General features: G+C 46.2%; 1 protein-coding gene across 3 annotated transcripts; it reads left to right on the top strand.

The window, feature by feature from the left end:
* The first annotated feature begins 193 nt into the window (after positions 1 to 193).
* On the top strand, positions 194 to 24,413 carry THOC5 (THO complex 5). Of its 3 annotated transcripts, none has more exons than XM_048514872.1 (20): positions 194 to 310; positions 1,456 to 1,568; positions 3,235 to 3,378; positions 3,522 to 3,635; positions 4,287 to 4,384; positions 5,266 to 5,412; positions 6,320 to 6,434; positions 7,084 to 7,216; positions 9,100 to 9,177; positions 11,112 to 11,152; positions 12,365 to 12,464; positions 13,032 to 13,140; positions 20,173 to 20,274; positions 20,363 to 20,459; positions 20,639 to 20,753; positions 21,075 to 21,178; positions 21,375 to 21,462; positions 22,169 to 22,284; positions 22,857 to 23,047; positions 24,108 to 24,413. In XM_048514872.1, the coding sequence occupies exons 2-20, from the start codon at positions 1,473 to 1,475 to the stop codon at positions 24,169 to 24,171; spliced, it is 2,052 nt and encodes a 683-aa protein (XP_048370829.1). In that variant the 5' UTR covers positions 194 to 310; positions 1,456 to 1,472; the 3' UTR covers positions 24,172 to 24,413. The 3 variants fall into 3 exon arrangements, with proteins under 3 accessions (XP_048370829.1, XP_048370831.1, XP_048370830.1); XM_048514874.1 differs by having other exon boundaries at positions 260 to 310; positions 20,642 to 20,753; XM_048514873.1 differs by having other exon boundaries at positions 309 to 440.
* Positions 24,414 to 26,273: the final 1,860 nt, after the last annotated feature.

Here is a 26,273-nt window from a genome sequence, read left to right as displayed (position 1 = left end):
TTCAGCTGATGAAGCATCTGGAAAGGGGGAGGGGAATCCATCCAGCTCTCCTGGGTACACTAAACATCCTTTCATCTGTTAAAGCGCCATAGATAATAACGCTCCTGTTTAACGCGGCTTCCAGCGCTGAACTGAAAGGCAAACAATTCACAACGCACAGACGAACGACTCTTTCCCAAGACCCTCCACTGGGGGTCGCATGAGGACTGGCGTTGACACTCTAGCAACTGCAACTCGTTGACTCCCCGATTCCGGAACATCCGGTTTGGAGTACTCGTGAGTGATCCAAGAGAACTTGCCGGCGAGCGCGGTAAGAGGGAACGGAAAGGGAGGCGTTTTTACCTTCTCGGAGCGTGTGTGTGGTTGTGTTGTGTGTGTTTCCTCTCTTCGCCCTTGAACTGTATCCCTCTCCTCTGTTGGACAACGTTGCCCGTCTCCAGGTGGGGTTTGGAGATCTCTCGGAATTATGACTGATCTCCAGACAACAGAGTTGTGAAGTCTATGACATTAGACCCCCCCCCAAAAAAAAAAACTGGGGTTGCTCCGCTTCCCAAAGCCTCCCCCAGGTTCCATTCCCAAATTTCCAGAAATTTTCTAGCCTGGACTGGGTGGTTGTGGACTTTCCGGACTGTGTGGCTGTGGTCTGGTGGATCTTGTTCCCAGTGTTTCGCCTGCATCTGTGGCTGGCATCTTCAGAGGTGTATCACAGAGAGAAGTGTTATACACTATAATACACTGTGTCCAGGTATAACAGACACAGTGTATAACAGACTTCTCTCTGTGATACACCTCTGAAGATGCCAGCCACAGATGCAGGTGAAACGTTAGGAACAAGATCTACCACACAGCCCAGAAAACTCACAACAACCCTTTGACAATACAGTCTAGCCTGGAGTTGGCAACCTATGTAGAATGATTGAGAGAAACTACAGAGAGACATGGCATGAGCTGAAACCTGCCAAACTCTAGCTCCAGTTTGCACTGCCAAGTCTTCTTCAATCACTATTTAGGTCTCTTGTCCCAAACAATAGGGGATAGGCTTCTAGAGGTTATTTTTCACAGGAGCCTTCATTCCTCTTGCTTTAGGAATTAAGCACTGCTAGAGGGAGTAGTAGTTTAGACTGAGAGGTGGCACCTTAGGAATAGCTGATGGCACCAAGAAATGGATGGAAATTCCTACTTTATATTGAATTTACTTGTGTCCTGTTGGCTTCACTTTTGTATGTTTGTTCTGGCAAGTGAATATTCAGTTGGCTTTGGATTCCAGCAACAAAGGAGGAACTTGAAACCAATAGTAACTCAATTAAGCCAGTGGTGACTTAATTGAGCCAAAGGTAGAAGATTTTTGTGATAGTGATTAGTAGAGAATAGTTCCTCCCCTCCAAATAACCAGATACACATTCTATCCATAAAATAATTATTAAATCCTTAGGATTTTTTCTCTCTCACCTGCAGATTCTGAAAAGGAAAAAATGTCATCTGACTCCAGCAAGAAACGGAAGCCCAAGGTTATCCGCACAGATGGAGGACCACAGGAGGGCAAGAGAAGCAGGCCAGATGCTGACCAGGTACCTTCTCAGTGCCAGAATGCTGATGAAGCATACAGTTAGTTAGATGTTCTTTATAAAGGTTGCTGGAAAGCAGAGAATTTGCCTGTGTCTAAAATGCAGTCTTCAGCATACAGGGCAACTCTATCATAGCAGTAGGGTTTAGAGTACTAAGCAGGTTAGTTTGGTCGCTGTTGAGCAGGGGTCCCCAAACTTTTAAAACAGGGGGCCAGTTCACTGTCCCTCAGACTGTTGGAGGGCCGGACTAAAAAAAACTATGAACAAATTCCTATGCACAAATGATTGTAAAATGTTTGATGTCACCTTTCAGCCTTTCTGTCATGGTCTATTTTTAGAACAGTGACCAAAGTATGTCAAGTACAGGGTGGGCTCCAAATATTGTTGGGGAGGCTGTGGAATACCTTCCCCTGTAAAAAACAACCACAGAACTTCCCTAATGACGCATTCCATCTAACCCAGGCTCAGGTATCTTCCTGGGTTCTTTCTTCCCTAGCAGCCAAAAGCTGAAATGATTCGCCAGCCTGGCTGATGTCAATGGGAGTGGAGGTGGAACAGAAAGCCTGCAAAGGAAGCAACACATGGAGTAGCCGTAGGAGGGAAGGGAGCAGGCGTTGCTACACATGTAAGTGGTTTCCAACTCTGGGTCAGGAAAATGGGCATGTGGAGATTTGGGGTAGCCATCATGTAACTGCAATCAACGGCCGTTGGGGCCAGTTCCTCCTCTCCCTCGAGCCCCCACTGCACATGAATGGAGCCATCACTGCCATGCCTGGCAGGCCGGATAAATGCCTTCAGGGGGCCACATTTGGCCCCCGGGCCGTAGTTTGGGGACCCCTGCTGTTGAGCTACATGGAAGTTTGACCATTCAGCACAGTAGGGCTAAAAGCAGTCTTGGAAACACACTGGAAATAGTTTGACCGCCCCTTGTAGAATATGTCTCATAAAATATATCATATGCATTTACTGTTTGAGATCTAGATATAGAATAAAGCTGGTTTACTGAATTCTAGCACTGTGGGTGGTATACACAGCACCAGCTTTTAGCTAGACCCCTTTCTATTGTGTCGAATGTTGTTTGCCTTTTCCACTTTGGTGTTGTTTGCCACTCAGTTGTTTGCCTTTTCCACTTTGGTAATGGCTCTCACCTTATGGAAAGGTCTTTCAGAGGAACTGGGGCTACCATCTTTAAGGGTTTTATGAGGCTGTGTTAGATCATCTTATTCAGGAGGGCTTTTAATGGGCTTAAAGCTGCAGGCAGAGATCCATGTGGCAGAGGGGCAAGCTGCAGTCAAAGCTCTGCTCACAAGCTGAGTTTGATCCTGCCAGGTGTCAGTTTCAGGTAGCTGGCTCAGCATTGACTCAGTCTTCCGTACTTTCAAGGTTGGTAAAATGAATACCCAGCTTGCTGGAGGTAAAGTGTAGACGTCTAAGGAAGTCAGTGATCCACCACCCCAAAAACATAGTAAATGTCATGATGTGACATCACCCCATGGGTCAGTAATGACTCAGTGCTTGCTTGTGGGATCTATCCCTAAAGTTGCAGGCATTTTTTCATAGGGGTGGTAAATGGGATTTGGCTGCATTTTGTTTGTTTTTCATTTTTGGTATTGTAAACTGCAGAGAGTGAATTAAAAAATAAGTGCCTTCATCTTTGTTCTGTTTCCAGGATGCCAGATACTACAGTGAAGAGGCAGAAGTTGATCTGCGAGACCCCAGTAAAGATTACGACCAGTACAAACAGACCTGCCAGGACCTTCAGAAGCTTATGGCAGAGATCCAGGAACTGAAAAGCAAAGGCAGCAAAGACAGCGTAAGACATGCGCAGGGGGAGAGAGTGGGTATGGATGGTAGGAAACCCCTGGCAGATCTGAGGGATGCTTGAAAGAGAAGAGATTGCTGAGCAGGAGGAAGATTTAGATGCACATCAGCTTAACTGTCCTCTCTGCTGTTCAGGCTGCTGAGATAGAGGAACGTCGCATTCAGAGCTGCGTGCACTTCATGACTCTGAAGAAACTCAATCGTTTAGCTCACATTCGCCTAAAGAAGGGAAGGGACCAGACTCATGAGGTAAGGTTGAAGGCAGAGATCCAGGAAGGGTGGTTTGAATTCTAATGGTGGTATAGTGCACAGACCGGAAAGGGTGATTTCTAGATCCACCCGCTCTAATGTATGCACATTTGAATCCAGGCATATGAGGATGAAAATGAACAACAGTTCTTTCCAACTGATTAATATAGAATTACAACAACTGCGAGATCTTTGTGACTCTGCTGTTTTTGGAGCTCATTACTTCTTTGTTTTTAATGACTGCTTTTAGTCACATGACAACAGGAAATTCCACGTTTTTGTATGACCAGCGAGTGCAGATCTTCTGTGCCTTCATTTAGGCCTGTGCAGAATAATTCACACCAGTTTGTCTTTTAAGGTCTCATCCCTCATTACAACAACTGCGAGATCTTTGTGACTCTGCTGTTTTTGGAGCTCATTACTTCTTTGTTTTTAATGACTGCTTTTAGTCACATGACAACAGGAAATTCCACGTTTTTGTATGACCAGCGAGTGCAGATCTTCTGTGCCTTCATTTAGGCCTGTGCAGAATAATTCACACCAGTTTGTCTTTTAAGGTCTCATCCCTTGAGTGCATTTTGGCTTTGAAATCTCTCTCTCTTTTTTAAGCTAACCTGAATCTTAATGCTTCTATTCCGTATTGTGTTGCAGGCCAAACAGAAAGTGGACGCGTATCACTTGCAACTCCAGAATCTGCTGTATGAAGTCATGCACCTGCAGAAGGAGATCACAAAATGCCTGGAGTTTAAGTTAGTGTAGCAAAGGAATGTGGTTTGAGGGTGGAAATGCTGAAGTTTGGGCAGCTTCAGTAGTGTGAGAAGGGGGAGTCTTCTGCTTTGCGGAGGAGAAGAATGTGTGAGTTCACTGAAGGGCTTTTGTAAGAAAAAGACTTAAGTCCAGTAACACCTTAATGCCTAACAACATTGATATCATAAAAAAAAAAAATTCAACATAAGCTCTTGCAAGTCACACCCCACTTTTTTGGGTATCTGAAGAAGGGATCGGTGATTCACAAAAGCTCATACTGTTTTTTTTAATTTAGGACAGGGGTAGGGAACCTGCGGCTCTCCAGATGTTCAGGAACTACAATTCCCATCAGCCTCTGTCAGCATGGCCAATTGGCCATGCTGGTAGGGGCTGATGGGAATTGTAGTTCCTGAACATCTGGAGAGCCGCAGGTTCCCTACCCCTGATTTAGGATATCAGTGTTGTTAGGCTTTTATCTTATTTTGCTATAGCAAATTGACATGGCTACCCCTTTGCATCTTTCAGAAAAGCCCCTCGCAAAATGCATATTATTATGATGGACCCTTCCTCACAAACCAGAAATGTTTCCCCCCATGAACAGAGAAAACAGGATTCTGACAATATGATTTCCTAGGTCCTGCCCTCCCCCCACTCGCCCAGCCGCTGTTCTCTTAGCCAGCTTGGTGAATCTCCTGCTGGTCCCATGTATCCTCTTAGAAGGTTGAAATATGTGGAATCCCTGTTTAAATGTACCGCTTTGGGGTCTTCCATCGCCAACCTGTAGCCGTTGAATCCTATGGTCCTCCTAATAAATACTAGCAGCTGGGCCAAGGCAAGGCATTGCCCCTGAGCTACATAAGCAGCTTTTGGTTTCTTCCTTTAGATCCAAACATGAGGAAATTGAGTTGGTGAGCGTCAAGGAGTTCTACGAAGAAGCCCCTGCAGAAATCAGCAAGCCAGAGATCACGACGAGTGACCTTCACCAACAGACTCTTTCCCGTCTTGATTGGGAGCTGGAGCAGCGCAAACGGTGAGGATGCACGTTCAGCCCTTCTTGTTCAGATCTGCCACTAAGGTGGCCTTGGGTATGCCAGTATTCTTAGCTCTGCCTCCTTGCCCCAATTTGCAGTACAATGATGAAGCCTTTGTTACAAATCCTTGATTTCCCTTCCATAAGTAAGCTCAACCACATGTAACGTAATTTATTCATGTTCACCTTGCCTCCGTCCCTCTCCCCTCCTTTGTGTCTCTCGTATGAAACGTTCGACTGTCAGATCCTTAAGGCAGAAACTAGTCTCAGATGCAGTAAAGTTCCACATGTGCTGATGCTTCTATGTAAATGGAATAATAAGACTGCTTGTTTCAAATAGTCCCAATGTGATATATGAAATAATTTTAAGTGCTCCCTGGAGATGTTAAACATTGCTTGTGAGTTAATATTGGGAATTTCATGCTTATTTTTCGCCAAGATAATTTTTATAGGGGTGCTGTATGGTTTCCGGGCTGCATGGCCGTGCTGCATGGCCGTCAGGATCCTCTGAAGATGCCAGCCACAGATGCAGGCGAAAAGTCAGGAGAGAATGCTGCTAGAACACGGCCATGCAGCCCGGAAACCACACAGCAGCCCAGTGATTCCGGCCGTGAAAGCCTTTGACAATACATAATTTTTATAGCTTGCAGCTTGGTGAAGCTATATGTAGCAAGGAGATCAGGGCTGGCTCTTCCTTTACTACCACTGGTTGCTTCCTCACTGATTGGCAGAGACATTCCAATTCTAGCTTTCCCTGGGATAGTCGCTTGAATTACTCTGGAAATGGCCTGAGGCTTAAATTCATAGGAGAGAGACGTTGGAGTTTGTGTTTTTTTCTTCCCTCTTCTGAAGCAACTTCTCTGCTGTTTGTCACTCCCTGTCGCTAACTGTGGACCTTCCTTGGCAGGTTGGCGGAGAAGTATAAAGAATGTCTAGCCAACAAAGAGACGATTCTGAAAGAGATAGAAGTGAAGAAGGAATACCTGAGCAACCTGCAGCCTCGGCTCAATAGCATCATGCAGGTAGATTGCAAGCCTGATTGAGTTTTCTTTTTTAAAGAGGCGTGGGGGCCTAATTAATTTTGGATAAGGTACAAGTGGTGATTCCCAGTTTGGGTAGCTTTAATCAAGGTTATTTTTTAAAAAAAGTTATCTTCCTTTCAGGATTTTTTTTTTCTGACCGTAGAAATACATAAGATGGATAAGAAATTTATAAGATAGAGATACATAAGGAGAAGCAGTGGTGTGGTGGTTAACAGCAAGTGCACTCTAATCTGGAGAACCGGGTTTGATTCCCCGCTTTGCCACCTGAGCTGTGGAGGCTTATCTGGGGAACTAGATTAGCCTGTGCACTCCAACAGTTGCCGGCTGGGTGACCTTGGGCTGGAGTCACGGCAGCCTCCACGGAGACTCTCTCGAAGCTCTCCACCCACCTCTACAAAGTGTTAGGTGGAGGCTGGGGAAGGGAAAGGAGATTGTAAGCCCCTTTGAGTCTTCTTAAAGGAGAGAAAGGGTGGTGGGGGGTATAAATCCAAACTCTTCTTCTTCTTCTAAAACAAATCAACATTAATACACCAGCGGCACAGAAAAATGTTCCTGATCAGATTGTGTCAGCCAGATTTTTTAGCACAAACCATGACATACTTTTGCATCTGACCTCTTTTCCCGCCAGGCTTCTCTCCCTGTCCAAGAGTACCTCTCCATGCCTTTTGACCAGGTGCACAAGCAGTACGAGACGGCCAGGCACCTGCCACCGCCTCTCTATGTCCTCTTTGTCCAAGCCAGTGCCTACGGCCAGGCCTGTGGTGAGTCTTTTAAACTGGTGGGGGCACGTTGCCTTTCTGTCCCCTGCAGGTTTGGATTTCACAGGTGCTTGCAGAAAATACAGCTTGTCTATTCTTATTCTAAGGCTGTTTGGTGGGAGGAAGGGTTGGGGGGGGGTGTTTTTAAAAATCTGATCAGCCAAAGGCTGTGTAGCGTGCTTCCAAAATCCGCAGAGTCTGTGGGGTATTGCAGTGGAGCCGCCTGATGAGACAGCTGTATTTGAGAACCTCCTTCGTTCGGAGGTTGGAGCTTGAAAGACCTGTCAGTTCCCTCCGTGTCTTTGAAAAATTGTTTTTCTTTGCAAAGAGCGCATTTGCATGTGTTCCTCTTCTTTTCAGTATTGTATTCCGCTTCTGACTGGTGGGGGTGGAAAGGAGCCAGATAAGCACTGTGAACTCCTGTACAGCAGTGGTGTAGTGGTTAAGAGCAGGTGCACTCTAATCTGGAGAACCGGGTTTGATTCCCCGCTCTTCCACTTGAGCTGTGGAGGCTTATCTGGGGAACTAGATTAGCCTGTGCACTCCAACACATGCCAGCTGGGTGACCTTGGGCTAGTCACAGTTCTTTGGAGCTCTCTCAGCCCCAACCACCTCACAGGGTGTTTGTTGTGAGGGGGGAAGGGAAAGGAGATTGTAAGCCCCTTTGGGAGTCTCCTTACAGGAGAGAAAGGGGGCATATAAATCCAACTCTTCTTTTACTACTTGGCCACTGAGGTTATGAGAGATAGAAAATTGTGAGAGTGGTTTGGGGAGGTTAGTTTTGTGTTAAAAAACCGAACACGATGATTCTTGTTCGGTACCACCTTCTGGCTTTTCTGCACTGCCAAAGAACTACAGCTACACACAATCCTGCAAATAACTGCTGTGGATGTCTTCCTCTTTCAACACACACCACAATGTGTTTCTGCTTCTTTTCTTTTGCTTTCTTTCCTGGTCTGCCCTCTGTATTCTTCCCTCTCATTTCTGGCCTACTGTCTTATTTCCTTCACATGCGTAAAACCCCTCCTCACTCTAGGGCAGGGGTGAGTATCTTTGGTTCCCTTTTCTCTTACCTAAGTGCTACTTTAAAAAAACACCACACATTTCATTCCATCGTTTTTAGAAATACAATCTTCTCCACAAACAGGTGTGCATATGTTAGGAAAGTGCAAGGTGTTGAGATCTCCTCCACTATGTGACTAACTTTGTAGAGTTAGATCTTCCGGCATGATGGGAACCCCCGGGAATTCTTTCAGCAAGTTCCCAGACTGTTTAGTTTGAACCACAGTGCACAGAGGTAGAGCCGTGGACTTGCTCCAGTGTAGGCTATACAGAATCCTGGACTGTATTAATGTTATGCATTAGTCAAATTGCTTTTTATCTGTAGTTGCATAGGAGTTTGGGAGGGCTGTGTCTCGACGTGTACAGAGGGCATGTTACACTTGCCCAGTTAGCCTCTATGATTCTCATTCTCGGTTAGTGCTTCTATAAATCCAACTCTTCTTCCTTTACAACCCAAGAGACTTGGGCTTGTCAAAGACGCTACAGTAGCAGCAGCTGAGCTGTCTTCTTGCACCTGAGTCTCTGGCAAGCTGTGGTCGTGCTGTTTTTTGGCTTAGTAGTAAAAAGATATTGCTTTCATTGTGAAGGGCACCACATTGGTAGCTCCGACGAAGTGTTCTCAGGCATCACCTTAGGAAAGGATCAGTTCTGCTTCAGGCTAGAGAAGGTGTGGGAGCAACATTCTGACATCACTGGACTGGCTAAGTTTCAGTGTGGATTTTTATAAAGCCATTCCTTTCCTTAGAAGGTAAGCATGCGCTGCTAAACAACCCAGAAATGACTCTTAATGCTGAGGGTGTTGTGCTTAATGGTTTCTTCCACAGATAAGAAGCTGGCTGTTGCTATAGAAGGAAACGTGGAAGAAGCCAAAGCACTCTGCAAACCCCCAGAGGACTCTCAAGGTGAGGCCCTGAGGACGTTGGTCATGTCCTTCTGCTTGCTGCCAGTGACTCGATAGTAGATAACGTCCTTTGCGCGTGTAGGATCCCAAGACTAGTCGCCATCACCTTGGGAACCTGAGCCGTGCAGTATCTGGGACAGCTGTCTCTCAACCAAAGTACACCAGAAGTGAGCGAACTACGGACCTTGTGAAGCCTTCTGTCCTTCCTTTTAAAAGCTGCAGGTGTGGAGGGATGCTGCAGTAGCGAAGCACAACTCAGAGAAGTGGTGGCTTCCCTTTCTCTTGCTGAATACACAAACGGGCTTTTTTGAGGAGGGCTCACTATTGCTCACCGAGCGCTGGTGCCTCCAGCAGCTGCACAACTAGTAGGGCAGCCACAGAAGGAGTCACCCCTTAACATCACTGTCCTTTTGCGTGGAGAAAAAGACTTAACAGTGCTGTCCTAAGGAGAGTTACTCCAGTCTAAGCCCACTCATTTCAATGGACTTAGGCCGGGGTAACTCTGCATAGGATTGTTCTGTGTAAAACTTTCTAGTTATTAAAGGCTGCTGAACGTGGCTCTTCAGTACTTTTATTGTTTTCAAAAAAGCAAGTTGAAAGCCTTCAGTATTCCAAGACAAACAAGTTGGTACGCATAATCACAGCGTAGCGCAGGTAGGCTGAGGGTGGAAGGCACACTTTGATCTTCAAAGAGCAAAAGCTTATAAAAGGCAAATTGTGAATTTTAAAAGAGCAAGCTGAAAACATATAAGGACAGAAAGGATGGAATTAGAACAATGCAAACAGTTCTGCACTGCCTGCCAGATGCTTCTCCAGGCAAGTTCCAGAGCTTATTGTCTTAGAGCACAGGAGTCAAACTCGCGACCCTCCGGATGTTATGGACTACCGTTCCCATCATCCCCTGCCAGCATGATGCTGGCAGGGGATGATGGGAACGGTAGTCCATAACATCTGGAGGGCCACGAGTTTGACACCTATGTCTTAGAGTGCCTGTCTCATGCAGATCACGCCCTTTCTCCTGTGCACTGGAGAGGCCCTGCCAAAGGCTCTGTCTTGCGGGAAGGATGGGCTGGCTACCTCTCTAGTTGTCCTAGAGTACTGGGATGCTTTGCCTCTAAAGGCTCATTTGGCCTAATTTCTTCAGGCATTCTGCCAAGCAGCAAAAACATGTCTGTTTTTTTCCAGGGCCTTTTAAGTATTTCAATTTGAGCTGTTTGAGGTTTTACACCCAGGTCATTTTATGCTGTCGCTCTCTTTGAATTCATTTCTTGCCTTAAACGTTGTGGGTTTATGTTGAAGGCCAGATTGATAGGCTAGATGTTATTTGGCACCGTTAGTTAAAATAAGTTAGAGCCCCCCCTCCTCCAGGACACCACTGAGAGCTTGAGACTGGAGGGGTACATATCAAAATAAAGTTCTACTCCTGCGGCATGTTAGAAACTAACAACATTTACTCCAGCTTAAGCCAAACTGAGCACACAGAATAAATGTTTGTAGTCTTTATGGTGCCACTGCACTTCTGTTTTATGTTGCCACTGCAAATTAACTTAGCCACTCACTTGGAAGTCACCTCCCAGTAGAGAGACTACAAACAGAGAAGGGAAATTTCTTAGGGTTGAGTCACAGCCCCTTCCGGACATGCAGAATAATGCACTTTCAATGCACTTTGCAGCTGGATTTTACAGTGCAGAGTAGCCAAATCCACTTGCAGACAATTGTGAAAGTGGATTGAAAGTGCGTTATTCTGCATGTCCGGAAGGGGCCTTAGTGTGAGATCCTGAAGAACACTAAACCTAATTTGTAACAGCAGATGTGTTGTAAAATAGGGATTGTCTGTGCATGGATTTGTGGAAGTCCTATGACCAGCAGCCAGCCTCTCTGCTTTGGATATTAAGGCTACATTCATTTCTTATGTGTATTGATTTTGATTCACAGATGATGAGAGCGATTCAGATGCTGAGGAGGAGCAAACCACGGTAAGACGCTTATGTTGCCATTATGTATTAGGATGGAAAGCAATGGGAGGAGGAGGAAGGGTGGTTGAGGTGCGAGTCAGTAGTTTTTTTTCTGCTTATGGCAAAACACATGCCCATGTTTTTGGGTGAAATGTATCCCATTACAATCTATAAAAGCAGAAGCAAAGGATTTTTTCCTTCATGTACTGATACCTCTTTATTTATTTTGTAAATGTCTACACTACTTTTCTGCCAACATGGAATCCAAGGCAGTGTCCAGTCAACCAGGAAACCTGTAGAGTAAAATCCATTTAAAAACAAAACAAAAAATCTTAACTTGCACATATAACAAGATCAGGTCAAGCATAACAGCTCAGTAGCTGTGGGGTGGGTGAAAAGGGAGGCGAGAGGTTAAAAAGCACTCGTAAACAGATAACTTCTGAAAGTTCCTTTGCTTTATCTTCCCTTTTTGACTTATCCCCATACTGTTTTTCTACCCATATGGCAGGGGATTAGTTTCACAACAGGGGCAAAATGCAGTAACGAAGTTCCAAAGATTTAAGGGTCCTTAGAAAGACTTTAAAAAGTGACAATAATTTCTGCTGATTCCCACACACCCCACACACCATTTTGTTTCTTGGGATGTCATTGAATCTTGGGAGTAGTATATTGGAGAGTCTAGAGGGTTGGTAAAAGTAGCTGCCATATCTAGATGTTTGAATTGCCCTTAAGTCTTTGGTATGTGGCAGATTCAGGCCAGGAGCTGAAGTACCCATGTTTCCCCGAAAATAAGACAGGGTCTTATATTAATCTTTGCTCCAAAAGATGTGTTAGAGCTTATTTTCAGGGGATGTCTTATTTTTTTCCCCCGTGATTTTGCGCCCCCCCCCCCATGTGACCAGATCAGCTGCATCGGGAAATCTGTAACTAGGGCTTATTTTTGGAGTAGGGCTTATATTTCAAGCGTCCTCCAAAAATCCCGAAAAATCATGCTAGGGCTTATTTTTGGAGTAGGGCTTATTTTCAGGAAAACAGGGTAGCAGTTTCTAGGGGAAGTTGAGGTATGGTTTGATAGTTTATTGCCCCGTTTGCCACAAATTACACCTGCTTTTGAAGGGATATGGACAAGGCGGGCAGTGACTTAACAGGGTACGCCATTTAACCAGTGCCAGTTTGGAGGGGGTCTGCAGAAGAATGGCCGCATATCCTTTGACTTTGCCTTTCCCATCATAGAAACGTCGTCGCTCAACGCTGGGGGTTCAGCTGGATGATAAGCGCAAGGAGATGCTAAAGAGGCACCCTCTGTCTGTCACGATTGACCTGAAATGCAAAGGTATGAGAGTGCCAGGTAAATGGATTCCTGGTCACTTGGGTTTTTATGACTTGCACATGGCACAAAACATAACAAAGGGGAACCTACCCGTAGCTCATGGAAAGTTGCAAATCAAGCCGCAATCTTTGCTCAAAGCAGATCAAACTGTGCAAGGATTCCAAAAAAATGCGATAGTGTGAGGAAACAAGGATTGGGATTTGTGTGACAGTCTTATCTAACTAGTAACTAGTGGGGAAAGGATTGGTTAGCTACCAAGGAGTGTAATTCCCTGTTTGTCACCGGAAGCCCCCTATGGCCCTTACTATTTTACATTTTGAGGGCACAGTCTTTGGCTATGTAATCCAGATGGATTCTTTGGACACTGATGGTATTATGATGTGATCAAAACAGTTCAGCAAACATCACCCAGTTCTTACTTGCTGCCAGCGATTCAAGGAGAAGAAGCAGACAGAGCTCCCCAAAACATTGGAATTCCCGAAGGTGTAATGCTATACCATCCCCCTCCCCAACCTGATAAATTCAATTTCCCTTCTGAAATCTCTTCCCTTCTTGGCCATGTTGTTGCAGACGGCAGCGTGCTCCACTTGACCTTCTACTATTTGATGAACCTCAATGTCATGACAGTCAAAGCAAAGGTGACTGCAGCAACCGAGATGACCACGGCAATCAGTGCTGGGTAAGCTTTGAATGGGGGCGGGTTGCAGGTCAGCATTAACATTCACTGTTCGGATTTTGTGGTTGCCCACAAGATCAACGTGAGCACTAGATTTGTTTTTCTTGAAGGAAGGGAAGGTATGCTAATTCAGTTGATCACTGTGGAAAGTGGCTGAATTGTTATTGAGGGGAAAAGTTTCAGTCCACTGGCACCTTTAAGACCAACAAAGTGTTATTTTTGTTGTTAAGTGTTATTTTGGATGTAAGCATGGTGTAGTGGTTAAGAGCAGGTGCATTCTAATCTGGAGAACTGGGTTTGATTCCCCACTCCTCCACCTGAGTGGCAGAGGCTTCTCTGGTGAACCAGATGTGTTTCTGCACTTCTACATTCATGCTGGGTGACCTTGGGCTAGTCACAGTTCTTCGGAACTCTCTCAGCCCACCAACCTCACAAGGTGTCTGTTGTGGGGAGAGGAAGGGAAAGGCGCTTGTAAGCCACCTTGAGTCTCCTTACAGGAGAGAAAGGTGAAGGGTAAATCCAAACTCTTCTTCTTCTTTCATGTCCACGCACACTTCTTCAGATACACTGAAACAGAAGACACCAACCATTACATATAGACAGAGGATGGGGAGAGTGTTGCCTGGAAGGGCTAGTTAAGATCAGTATCCATAAGTAACTGAGCATTAAGTAAGATAGATTGGATTATTGCAGATGGTGAAACCTGTGAATGGCAACAAACTAGCTTACCACAAGATAAAAGAATTTACAAATAGATTCAGGAACTGAGTGACATTAGTATATGTAGTGTGATAGGAATCTGATATCTCAATTGAGTCCTGGTATTTCCATTGTACTGAGTGTTGTAATAAGTTTTAATTCAACAACCTCCCATTCTAGTCTATTTCTGAATAATAATAATAATAATAATAATAATAGTAGTAGTTGTTGTTGTTGTTGTTGTTGTTGTTGTTGTTGTTGTTGTTGTTGTTATTATTTGCACTGAAACAGCATTGAATGTCCCAGAAGGTTGAAATGTTCCTCTACCAGTTTCTCAGTTTTGTGATTCCCGGTGTCAGACTTGTGTCCATTTATCCTTTGGTGTAGCATTTGACTTGTTTGCCCTATATAGAGAACTGACGTTTAATGGCATAGCAATGTTAGAAGACAAGCAAGTTAGTGACCTCCAGATGGTGTAGTTGATGTTGTTGGATGTAGTGATTGTGTTGTCTGGGTGTATGTGGCAGGAAGATTGGCATCTGGATCATTGCTTTAGGATCTCATCCAACATAAGCAGCTCTGAATTAGCAGCTAATGATAACCCATCAACCATCCATGGATCTGCCTTTTGCCGAGTCAGTTGGTTGATCCTTGTGCCCAAGACTGTCTTTGTCCAGCCGAGGTTTGTGTGATTTGGACATAGGCCTTTCCCACTCCCCGAACCTGAAATCTTTACAAAGTAGATGCACGCGCAAAATATTCACTGACTGTCCAGTGAGGTGGTCTTGAGGGTGGCTTCACAGTATTTTAACATTTTTGTATCGCTTTCAGATACTCAAGGTTCTTTGCAGACATTATCCTGTAATCCTTAAAAGGTGCCTTATGAAGAGAGTTAGTATTATGGGGAGGGGCAGAGCCTGAGCTGGTATGGTTTTCTGAAAATCACTTGGTGAGCTTTTGACAGTCGAGCTCCAAGCTTCCTGGACGATAGCTCAGCCCCCAAACCACAGGACCAGAACTTGTGTCTGCAGATTGAATCATGTCATACAATTCCCTAGCTTAATTGCTCTTCTAAAGAGGGCTACATTTGTAACCACTTCTAGTAACCTCAAAAGAGGTTATCTATTTATTGATTGTAAAGGTGTTGGCACGCGCAGAACCATCTTCTTATGTTCTTGTATTCTAATGTTGATGCAAGAAGCCGCATCTCTGGTACCTTTCCATGGGTTCACATTTAACTGAAACCAGAAGGCCTTTTATGGTACAGCTGCAAAGTCATAATGTGGCAATTCAGGAAAGGGGCTGAAATCTACCCTTTTGTTTCTCTACTGTACCCTCAAGCGTTCTTAAAAATAGTAAGTTTCTAGTTCTTGCAGAGTGTGAGCTTCCTGTTAAAATCTCAGAAGCCAGAAGTGAAGGAGGATCAGCTTTTGAATAGTTCAGCCTTTGAATAGTTCAGGGGGTGGGTTTCAGCTGTGTTACTATGTTCTGTCTCAGAAAAAGATATTACTGGGGTCAGTTGAGGGTCAGCAGTCGAGAAAACTGTATGCTTCCATATTAGAATGTAGCCCCAGATGAATAGGAGAAGTATCATTCATTTTTACACACTGGCTTTGTCAAAATTGTTATTTTATGCATTGTTGAACAGGGTACTTTGGTACAAGAGCATTTATACCAAAGTGTCTGCTTATAACCATGTTTAGCTCATCAATGAAGCCAACTGTGTTGTTTATCACAACGTGTCTGTTGTGGGGAGAGGAAGGGAAAGGAGCTTGTAAGCCTCCTTACAGGAGGGAAAGGTGGGATATAAATCCAAACTCTTCTTCTTCTGACACCGACTGTTTTATGTGCAAATCTGGAGAGGATTGTGTGACTCTGGATTCCTTACTTTGTTTGCCCTCTCCATCATCCCACGGCATCCCTTTTTCAAACACTGCAAGGAGGCCTGTCCAGCTTGTTCATTAAAAGCCAACAATTCCCCCTCCCCACTCAGTTCCCAAAATAGGACCAAAATTTTAATAACTAGGATGATTTTTATAACTAGGATGCAGGCTAAAGGAAATATATGCGGACCATCTGATATGCAGGATTTGGATTTCTTAGCCTGAAGATTTGCTGTTTTAATTTCTTCAAATTATTTCAGCAAAATCTTGGAGCACAAGAGATGGTACTTCCATCAGCTAGCAGCGAGGGGAGCTGTGGTTATTCTGGGTCCCTTAGGGATATCCTTTCCTTCAACTGGGCAATTGTGCCCCCCCCCCCCACTTGGTTGGCACTGCAAGCATCCCTCTGAGTACCCGTTGAAAGGAGGTTTTTAGTGGAAGTGACAGAATCGGCCTCTGATCTCTTTATCTCGGCTGCCAGGCGAGGAGGAGCCTGACAGAAGCCTCCTGTAGCTTTAGGTTTGATTGCCAGGGGAACAAACTGCTTGAGCTGCCCGGGGTGAACCGCTCTTGTTGCAGCTCCTGCCGATGAATTGGAGGGGCTGATGGCATCTCGTCTTGCTGTCGCATTTAATTACTCTTTTGCAGACAAATCTCTTCCCTTTGCCAGGCGGTGTGGCGTGGGCGTTCACTCGCCTCCTTCTCCCTTGTCTGCAAATCCCTGCCTCTGCCTTCCTCGCCTGCTCTGTGGGTCACCTTGTCCCAAGGACTGGCGCTTATCCTTTGAGAGCCTGGCTTGACTTGGTTGGGAAGCTGGCTGGAGCCACAACCACTGAAATGAACTCAGAAGCAGCAGCGCTTTAGCTGCATCTCTGGTGGACAGTAGAGAAGAAGAAGAAGATGAGTTTGGATTTATATCCCCCCTTTCTCTCCTGTAAGGAGATTCAAAGGGGCTGAAAATCTCCTTTCCCTTCCCCCCCCCCACAACAAACACCCTGTAAGGTGGGTGGGACTGAGAGGACTCAGAAGAACTGTGACTCGCCCAAGCTCACCCAACTGATATAGTTGTAGGGGAGGGGAGACCGATATAGTTTTCATCCCACCCTTGGAGGAAGGTGAAAAATGCACCAAAGGAATATTGATGTGGGCCCTGACTGAAAAACCCGCCTCTGGATAAACCACTTCAGACTATAAGAGAGGGATGGGGGTGGAAGGCTAACAATTTGAAATGCTTCCCCTCCACAAAAGAGAAGATCATTCTATGCAGAAAATTAGCGTGTTGGGGACAATGGCTGAGCTGCAGGCCTTCTCCCTGAAATGCTACATTTCTACATTAAGCATTTTTTTCTATGTAGGGCTTCAGCTGGGCAGTCTGCATTGGTACAGCCCTGGTCTGGTTGGTCACATTAGTGAAAACTGGGCCCAAGTAATGGTGCTGTGAAGCAGTCACGTTTCTGTTCAAATGCATCTTCTGCTATAAAGTCACCAGGTAGCCTTGGAAATGGAGCTCTCTTTTTTTTGGTCCAAGGACCAAACTGCACATTATGCTCGAGACCCCTGATTGGATTCCCCTAATTGGGGTCACACTGAATGAGACCAAGAGTTTGGATTTATATTCCCCCTTTCTCTCCTATTAGGAGACTCAAGGTGGTTTACAAGCTCTTTTCCCTTCCTCTCCCCACAACAGACACCTTGTGAGGCAGGTGGGGCTGAGAGAATTTCGAAGAACTGTGACTAGCCCAAGATCACCCAGCACGAATGCAGGAGAGTGGAAATCAACCAGGTGGAGGAGTGGGGAATCAAACCTGGTTCTCCAGATTAGAATCCACCTGCTCTTAAACAGTACACCACTGGCTCTCATTGCTGGAGAAGGAAGGGCTCTGCCCCCAAAACTTTTCTCTAGTGGAGAATCTTTCCCTCCTCAGGACTGCTTTTCACTCAGGTAGCAGATAATACTGTAACGTGTCTGCCTTATTTAATTGTGTTTTTCACTACTGAGGCTGAAAACAACCAGTGAAGGAAATTTCCACTGGCGAAAACACTATGAAAGGTGTGAACCCCACACACACGTACAGTATCCACTTCTCCAGCTGTTTTTTGAGGTTGAACTATGGATTGGGGTGTTCAGTCCCAGGTCCCCAAAATAGCCTGCCTTTTGGCCCTGAACCTCAAGGGTAAGGACCCTGGCATAACCTGTCGGTTATTTGTTGTAATTGCGGTTTGTTTATATAACACCTTCAGTATACCTACTGCTTTCCAAAGTTATATAAGAAAGAGGGGAAAAAACCTGACAAGATTCCCAGGAGCTTACAGTTTAAATATTAACAAAGACAGAGACGGCGGCGGAGGGGAAACAAGCACGGGGATCCCAGGATGTGATGCACAAGCACTGTTAGTCCCGTTTTGGGACCAGAAGGCTCGTCTGCAGTCTCACAGTTAGAGCCAGCACGGTGTAGTGGTTAAGAGCATGTGGATTCTAATCTGGAGAACCGGGTTTGATTGCCCACTCCTCCACCTGAGTGGCAGAGGCTCATCTGGTGAACCGGATGTGTTTGCACTCTCCTACATTCCTGCTGGGTGACCTTTGGCTAGTTCACAATTCTTTGGAACTCTCTCAGCCCCACCTACCTCACAAGGTGTCTGTTGTGGGGAGAGAAAGGGAAAGGAGCTTGTAAGCCACCTTGAGTCTCCTTAGAGGAGAGAAAGTTGGGGTATAAATCCAAACTCTTCTTCTTGTTTGGAAGACCACACAGAGGGCTGCTGCTTTGCTCCACTCTCACTGCGTGATAGTTTTTTTGCACTGATATTGTGTCACCGTGTCCTTGCTTTTTACCCCGACATGGAACTTGTGCCTTGTAAATAACAGTAACGTGTGAATGGCCGTTAAGATTTCTCGGGAAACGGGAGTTCATTCCTGCAGTGTCGCCATGGCAACTTAAGAAGAGGGGGGCTGGGATTCCTGCTCTACCCCCTTGTCACCTTGAACGTTCTTGCCTTCACTCTCTGATCTTTTGAAATGTAATTTCATATTCCATTATCTCTGCTGTTCCCCTTTTAAATGGGCTGCAGATTGTCATCTCTCGTACTGCGAAGAGGAAGAAACAACTTCTGTGATGAGCAGAACGTTTATGGGTGGGGGGGAGCCGAATTAAACAGGGTGATTGGCTAAGCGTGGAGCCCATAGGCATGGAATCTGACCCTGAAGCTGGCGGAGTCAGGAGTGGGGAGTGGATGGGCTTATCTCTGGTTTCAGGAATTTCCATAATTAGTATGGCCAGCCGAGTGCTGGGAAGGCTCTGGAGAAGGCTGAGCTGCGCAAAGTGGGCAGTTGTGGAAAAGGAGCACAAAACTGCAAACCTTTCCCCAATTTGGTACATAGAAAAGTATATTTTAATTGCACAGGACCATCAGTGTGTTAGACAGTTACACTTTACAGTAGGCAGTGGGGATGTGAACAGAGAGAGAAGGGCATTGCAAGGAACGTGAGCCAGTGGACCTGCGTACACCTGAGCTTATTTACAGTGTAGCAAATGAGGTCAAAGGGAAAGGCAGTGACCTTGTAGAAGGCGAGTGGGGGGGGGGGACCATCAGTTCTGAACGGAGCAGAGGAGTTGGATGGAGCCATGTTAGAAGGCAAGAGACATGAATTCACTGGGACTGGAGGAACAAAAGGTTCAGATGGCCCTAGAGATAAGGACCCTTAACGTAAAATGGGGGCAAAGGTGTCTAGTTTTAAAGTGGAGGACCAAGGAGTTTGTGCTGAGATTTGTAGAGGGGAGTCTTGTGGGCCTTCACAGCAAAGGAATAAATGGTTTTGGCAGTGACATTTTGGACAGAAACAAGGGAACTGAGTCGGATGCAGCAGGGGAAGGCCAGAGAGGTTGACGTGTTGCAGGCAGGTGGTGACCGGGACAGGAAGCAAAGGGGGAGAGAGATGGGGTGGGTCTTTACAATGTGTGGATGGAGAAACGGCATTACTTGGCAGCTGATTAACAAAGTCGAGGGAGGAATCGAAGATAAAGGCAAGACTGCGTTCCTGCTAAGCTAGGTAAACGTTGATGCTGCCAGTAGATACGGAGAGCTGTCAAGGAAGGGAAGATTTAAGAGAAAAGATGTGCTGCAGTGGATTCAAATGTATTGCATTCACATCATCTCAGATTCTAAACTTTGGATGAGTCTCTTCCCACCGTGAACTGCTTAAAATTGTGTGAAATGCTTATTTCCTGTATTTGAATTGCTCCCTCTGTTGTAATTAAGACTATAAGGCTACAGCCTATCTGTTTTTCCCATGGAACTCTATAAGCCGTAAGTACACAGACGGTATTGGGTAAGCGATACCCTACTGCAGAAGAACAGTCAAGGATTCCCAAGCTGCGTAGCAGATGGAGAGAGGTTCTTGGGCTGTGGCACCTGAAAGACTGAGAGTTCACATCATTCTTCCCTTTCTCTGCAGTGACCTGCTGTCCCCTGATTCCCTTTTGAGCTGCTTGTACCCTGGAGATCATGGGAAGCGGACTCCCAATCCTGCCAACCAGTTCCAGTTTGATAAAGTTGGGTAAGCCAAGAGCAGGCAGAGGGCTGGCCCTGTGGACCTTATTATTTTTCCTGTCTGTCTTTCCATCTTGCTCTGTATTTCTTTCCAGTATCCTGACCCTGAGTGACTATGTGATAGAGCTGGGCCATCCTTACGTGTGGGTGCAGAAGTTGGGGGGTTTGCACTTCCCCAAGGATCAGCCTCAGGTGAGCTTGACTACAGAAGGTACCTCTCCAGCGGGCTCCATCACTGTGGCTGCCGCTGATGTGGGAGGGCAAGTTTCTCAATTCTGGGTCTCCAGAGAATTTAACCTGATCGGGCCTTCCTGCTTTGCCAGGCAACAGAAGTTGTTAGTTCTCCTCTCCTTATTTTCTCTTGTTCCCAGCAGCCTGTGATAGCCGACAGCTCTCTGAGTGCCAGCCACATGGAGAGGACGATGAAATTGCTCAAGATGAGGCTGGAGTCCCGCCTGGCCCTGCACAAACAATTTGCTTCCCTTGGTATGTTCCAACGCCCGCCCACCCCTTTTCTCTGAGATGATGCTTACTTTAGTAGAAGCAGCCGCATTTTTCAGCGGCTTTCTCCATTTATTTTGAGTGCTGAAAGAGAGATTTCTGAGCAGCCTGTTTCCACATCTGCAAGGACCATTCAGGATTCAGGCTGGACTTGAATCCAGACAGCCCTGATTTGTTCCATTTGTGTATTTATCTACTTCTTTTCTATCCCATCTCCCTGCCACTGGGGACCCAAAGCAGCTTCCCTGCTTCTCCTTTCCTCTGATATCTTTGATCGATATGCTTCTCCTTGGTTTTGGTTTTCAGAGCATGGAATCCTCCCAGTCTCCAGTGAATGCCAGCACCTCTTTCCCACAAAGATCATGTCGCGTTTGGTGAAGTGGATCGCTCTCACATATGAGGATTACCTGGTAGGTAGGGGTAGGGGTTGTTTTGGGGAGGAGTGACCTGCTAATAGCTCCCTGCTATTTGTAGGGAGTTGAAGCTACCCAGCCACTCCCCAGTTGTTTTGTGAGAGACGGGGTGGGACAGAGCATAACCATTGTGTTGGCTTTCAGAGAGTATGCCTGCACACTGCTCACCAACTCGGCTTCCTTACCCTTGCAGGAGCTGCCCTACACCAAAGATGTTGTGGAGGCTGGTCTGGCTGAGGATACTCACCTGTATTACATGGCACTGGTCGAAAGAGGAACAGGTGTGTTGGTTGCCCTTCTCCTTGGCTTGCATCTAATGCCCTCTGGAATAATGCATTGCTGTCACAGGGGGAAGAATTCAAATGCCCCACAAAAATGTCCCATGTTCTGTGATGGAGCTTAACTAATGCAGCTGAAGTGCATTGGATTAGGGAGGTTGGAGTTTAGATGCGCTGCAGTCCAAGGGAAGGGGTGGAGAGGCCATGACAGCGGAGAGGGACTGAGATAGTTGAGTGATGAAAGCTTTGGACAGCCAGAGTGTCTCCTGTTAACAACTGCAGTTCTAGTGTGCTCTTATTAATCCTTCCTTGTGTACTGAATAGCCAGTGAAATGGGCAAGCAGGAGGAAAGCTACTACTCACAGCCCCTACCCCACCCCCACATACACAAAGGTCTTGTGTTCAAGACCCATTTCTTTTTCCTCTCCCCCCATCTCAGTTCTCAAAATGCAAGTTGCTGTTTTTTCAATTTGCATAATTCTGCTTACTCGACATAGGTTGCCAAAATCATGTTTAGCTTTTGGGGCGGGGGTGCAGATTAGGAGGGGAAAGGGAGAGAGACTTGTGTGAACTCTTCCCTTGTCCCAAGAGGGGCTAGATTTACTTGGATGCACGTTGATCTGTGATCAGGTCTGAGAGTTCCAGCCCTGCGCCAAATAGCTCTCTCCTCACACTCTGCTCTGCTGAGTCACCTCCCTTTGTGTCGTAGCCAAACTCCAGGCTGCTGTGGTGCTGAATCCAGGGTACTCTTCTGTGCCACCTATCTTCAGCCTGTGCCTGAACTGGAAGGGGGAAAAGACCCGCAGCAATGATGACAACATCCAGGTGAGGTGGGAGACCTAAGCCAGGTGAAGGCCTAGCCAGAGGAACTTAGGTGCACTGGGCTTGGCAGCTCTTATTTTACTCCCACTGTGCTAGCCCCAATAGTACCCAGATCTCCTATTGCTTTGCTGTGTCCCAAGTCCAACTGTCCCTATTGTACAGAGAGCTCCCTGTTTCCCTGAAAATAAGACCTACCCCAATAAATAAGCCCTAGCATGGTTTTTCAGGATTTTTGGAGGATGCTTGAAATATAAGCCCTACTCCAAAAATAAGCCCTAGTTACAGATTCCCCAGCGCAGCTGACCTGGTCACTTGGGGGACGCAAAATCATTGGGGGTGGGGGGAAATAAGACATCCCTTGAAAATAAGCCCTAATGCATCTTTTGGAGCAAAAATTAATATAAGATTCTGTCTTCTTTTTCGGGGAAACACGATATTTAACTGAAATATCTGTTGTGCTGGCCAAAAATGTATGTACTTGTTAAAATAAAACAGGAGGCTAAAGCTTTGATAATGCAAGCGGAACATCTGGGAGATTGATTACTGTCAGCGACTCCTGGGTTTATTTCCCTTAGTCCATGGAGAGTGAGGTCAATGTCTATTACAAGGAGCTGTGTGGCCCCAAGCCAGGCTACCAGCTCCTGACCAATCAGCTGCAGCGCTTGTGCGTCGTCTTGGATGTCTACCTGGAGACGGAGACCCACGACAACAGCGTGGAGGGGCCCAAGGAGTTTCCACAGGAGAAGATGTGTCTGCGCCTGGTGAGGTAATGAGTTACACAAGCTGCACAATGTGTTGGGAGGAGCCTTCGGTGAAACCTCGGCTCCTCTGTGCACGGGGGTGGGTTTCTAATCGGAGAAGAGAGGCATGATTTTGCTTAAAGTCTCCTTCACTGACATTCCATCCTTGAGGGCAGATATTGAAGATTACCTTTTAAAGAATGTGTTAGCTCATGAGGGGGTGGGAGAATGGAGACCCTGGAGCATTTGATTGAAAGATCTCTAGTCGTATTAGAGAAGCTCCTATTGCTTGTATAATTTCTCAGTTTCCTGAGAGAAGCAGGAAAACTCTTCTCTTGGTTATTTGGGCAGATAAGAATCAGGAAATTACTTGTAAAGTTGTTAAATTTGGATGGATTGCCTATAAATATCAACAAAACTTGGGGAAGCCACGGGTAAGGTTTTAGTCTCAACATAAATGGCATTTGATAAGTTTCAAAATTTGTACTTTTATTTTTAAACAGCAATTTGAAAGATATTTTTGATATAATTAATATGTTGTTTACCACTTTGGAGGGTTTTTTTTTTACTGAGTTATGTCCTGTTCATTGTACTTTTTTCCGGTTCATGACCGGACCTCTTTGGGCAACATGTGTTGCCTTCCTGCATTGTCCTGAAGCTCACCCTTTGTGTTTTGTATTCTGGTGCCTATCCTACTTCACAAGGTGACTGCTGAGGTGAAAGGAGTTTGTAAGCCACCTTGAGTCTTCTTACAGGAGAGAAAGGTGGGGTATAAATCCAAACTCTTCTCTTCTTCTTCCTCTGGTAGTTCTGCCTCGTCTTTTCAATTGTCAGCTGCTTGGGGCTGGGACCTTTTCTTTTTTATAAAGCACAAGGCATAGCGGTAGTTTGGTTCCAGCCTGTGAGGGCGTTTTTGGTCCATCAGCAGTGGGAAACGTTTGCTCCACTTGTGCAGCACTTTTTTTACAAAGGTCCGAGTGAGTTACCAATAATGCAGCCACCACTTTTTGAAAGACTTCCCCTGGTAGCCTTTGAAACTCAGCAGTCTCTCTCTCTCTCTCCCCCCCCCCTCCCTCCCTCTCTCAGGGGACCCAGCCGAATGAAACCTTTCAAGTTCAACTATCCTCAGGGGTTCTTCAGCCATCGTTGACCTTTGGTGCCAGGGATCGTCCTCTTCCAGACAGCTGCCTCCAAGGAGAGTGTCTCTTGTCTGGAATTCTTCAGTGATGGTTGTTCAAATTCCTCTTGCCCAGGCAACACCAGAGACTCCTGGTCACCTGCCACTCTGGCTCAACCATTCCACTGTCAGTTCCCTGTTGTGTGTGTGTGTGGGGGGGGGGGGGGGCGGCGGCGGCGGCACATAGGGGTATCTTTCAAGTATTAAAACCGAAAGTACAAAACTCCTAAATTCCCTGTGTAATTCTTGTTTTGTGCTCATTTCTGGTGAGCGGTCGCCCAGACATGTCGTGCTACAGGCTTGGGTTTCTCAGCTGTGCTGTCTGAGATCACGTTAACTAGAGATTCCTCAGGTTAAATCAGGGGTAGGGAACCTGCGGCTCTCCAGATGTTCAGGAACTACAATTCCCATCAGCCTCTGTCAGCATGGCCAATTGGCCGTGCTGGTAGGGGCTGATGGGAATTGTAGTTCCTGAACATCTGGAGAGCCGCAGGTTCCCTACCCCTGGGTTAAATACTCAGCGTATGCGTGCAAAGCTAGGACTCTTCCATACAGCTGGTAGGTGGATGCAGCTGTATGTGGTGTAGTGTAGTGGCTAAGAGCAGGTGGATTCTAATCTGGAGAACCGGGTTTGATTTCCCCACTCCTCCACCTGAGTGGCAGAGGCTTATCTGGTGAACCAGATGTGTTTCCACACTCCTACATTCCTACTGGGTGATCTTGGGCTAGTCACAGTTCTCTCGGAACTCTCTCAGCCCCACCTACCTCACAAGGTGTCTGTTGTGGGGAGAGAAAGGGAAAGCAGCTTGTAAGCCACCCTGAGTCTCCTTACAGGAGAGACAGACTCCTCTTCTTAAGTGGCAAGGGTGATTTGAGGGGCTGTGATTTGTGATTTGTGAGGTAGGAGGGTCTGAGAGGCTAACAGACAGGGGATCCTTGCATGATTAGAGTGCTCACTCCTACTCCAGTTTTTTGCATATATCCGCTACACCAGGAGTCTGCAACCTGCAGCTCTCCAGATGTTCATGGATTACAAATCCCATCAGCCTCTACCAGCATGGCCAATTGGTCATGCTGGCAGGGCTGATGGGAATTGTAGTCCATGAACGTCGGGAGAGCCGCAGGTTGCAGATCCTTCACTATGTATCCCTTCTTTCAGTCTGTTTTGAGCATGTTTGTCAAGTCCTTGGGGATTCGTATATGCCAGCACAGAGAGGTTAAGATCCGGTTGCTCTGAATGTTAATTAGGTGCTGCCTCTGTCAGATTTGCTGGAGAAATCTCCTGTTCAAGGCTCAGGACATTCCACTTGGCTCCCGTGGCATCTATCAACAGGAAGCTTCCTGCAAGTGGGATTCCTCAGCCCTTCAGAAGTAGACAGTGGGCAGCTTGGGGAGAAATGTCCTGAAGCAAACACATTTCAGAGCCTTGTCTGAGTGAGTGTTGACTAGCTTGCCAGTGGCTTCTGAGGGCCACTTCGTTGGTTTGTCGTAGCTCCAAAGGGTAAAAAGCAATATTTGAACATTGCAGGTGTTTGGAACTACAGCAGCCTTTTTCATGCACTTGTGTAACAGAAACATTTTTGTATGGAGCAGACCTGAGCCCTTCCCCAGTCCTGCTTTCTTATCTCTGTTTGAAAATATCACAGAGATGGCAGAGTAGTATTGGGGAGGATTTAGTTGATTAAATAAATCCTGAGATTCTTGAACTATCGCTGTTTGGGCTTAACAGCTAGGACAGAGGTCTGCAACCTGCGGCTCTCCAGATGTTCATGGACTACAATTCCCATCAGCCCCTGCCAGCATGGCCAATTGGGAATTGTAGCCTGAAGCCAATTGGCCATACTGGCAGGGGCTGATGGGAATTGTAGTCCATGAACATCTGGAGAGCTGCAGGTTGCAGACCCCTGGGCTAGGAGCTTGCGTGTGGCACGTGCACAGCAGAAGCAAGTTGGAAGAAGTTGAAGAATAAAAAATGGAAGACGGAATGGGATTGGGGGAGGCATTGGCATGCGCTGCTGCAGGGAAGTTGTAACAGTCTTCCTGAAGACAGGGCCTCCAATAGGGAGCAGTGAGAG

The sequence above is a fragment of the Sphaerodactylus townsendi genome, linkage group LG13 (assembly GCF_021028975.2).
Source record: "Sphaerodactylus townsendi isolate TG3544 linkage group LG13, MPM_Stown_v2.3, whole genome shotgun sequence".
Classification (NCBI taxonomy): Eukaryota; Metazoa; Chordata; class Lepidosauria; order Squamata; family Sphaerodactylidae; genus Sphaerodactylus; species Sphaerodactylus townsendi.
This window is presented reverse-complemented; position numbering and strand designations above follow the sequence as displayed.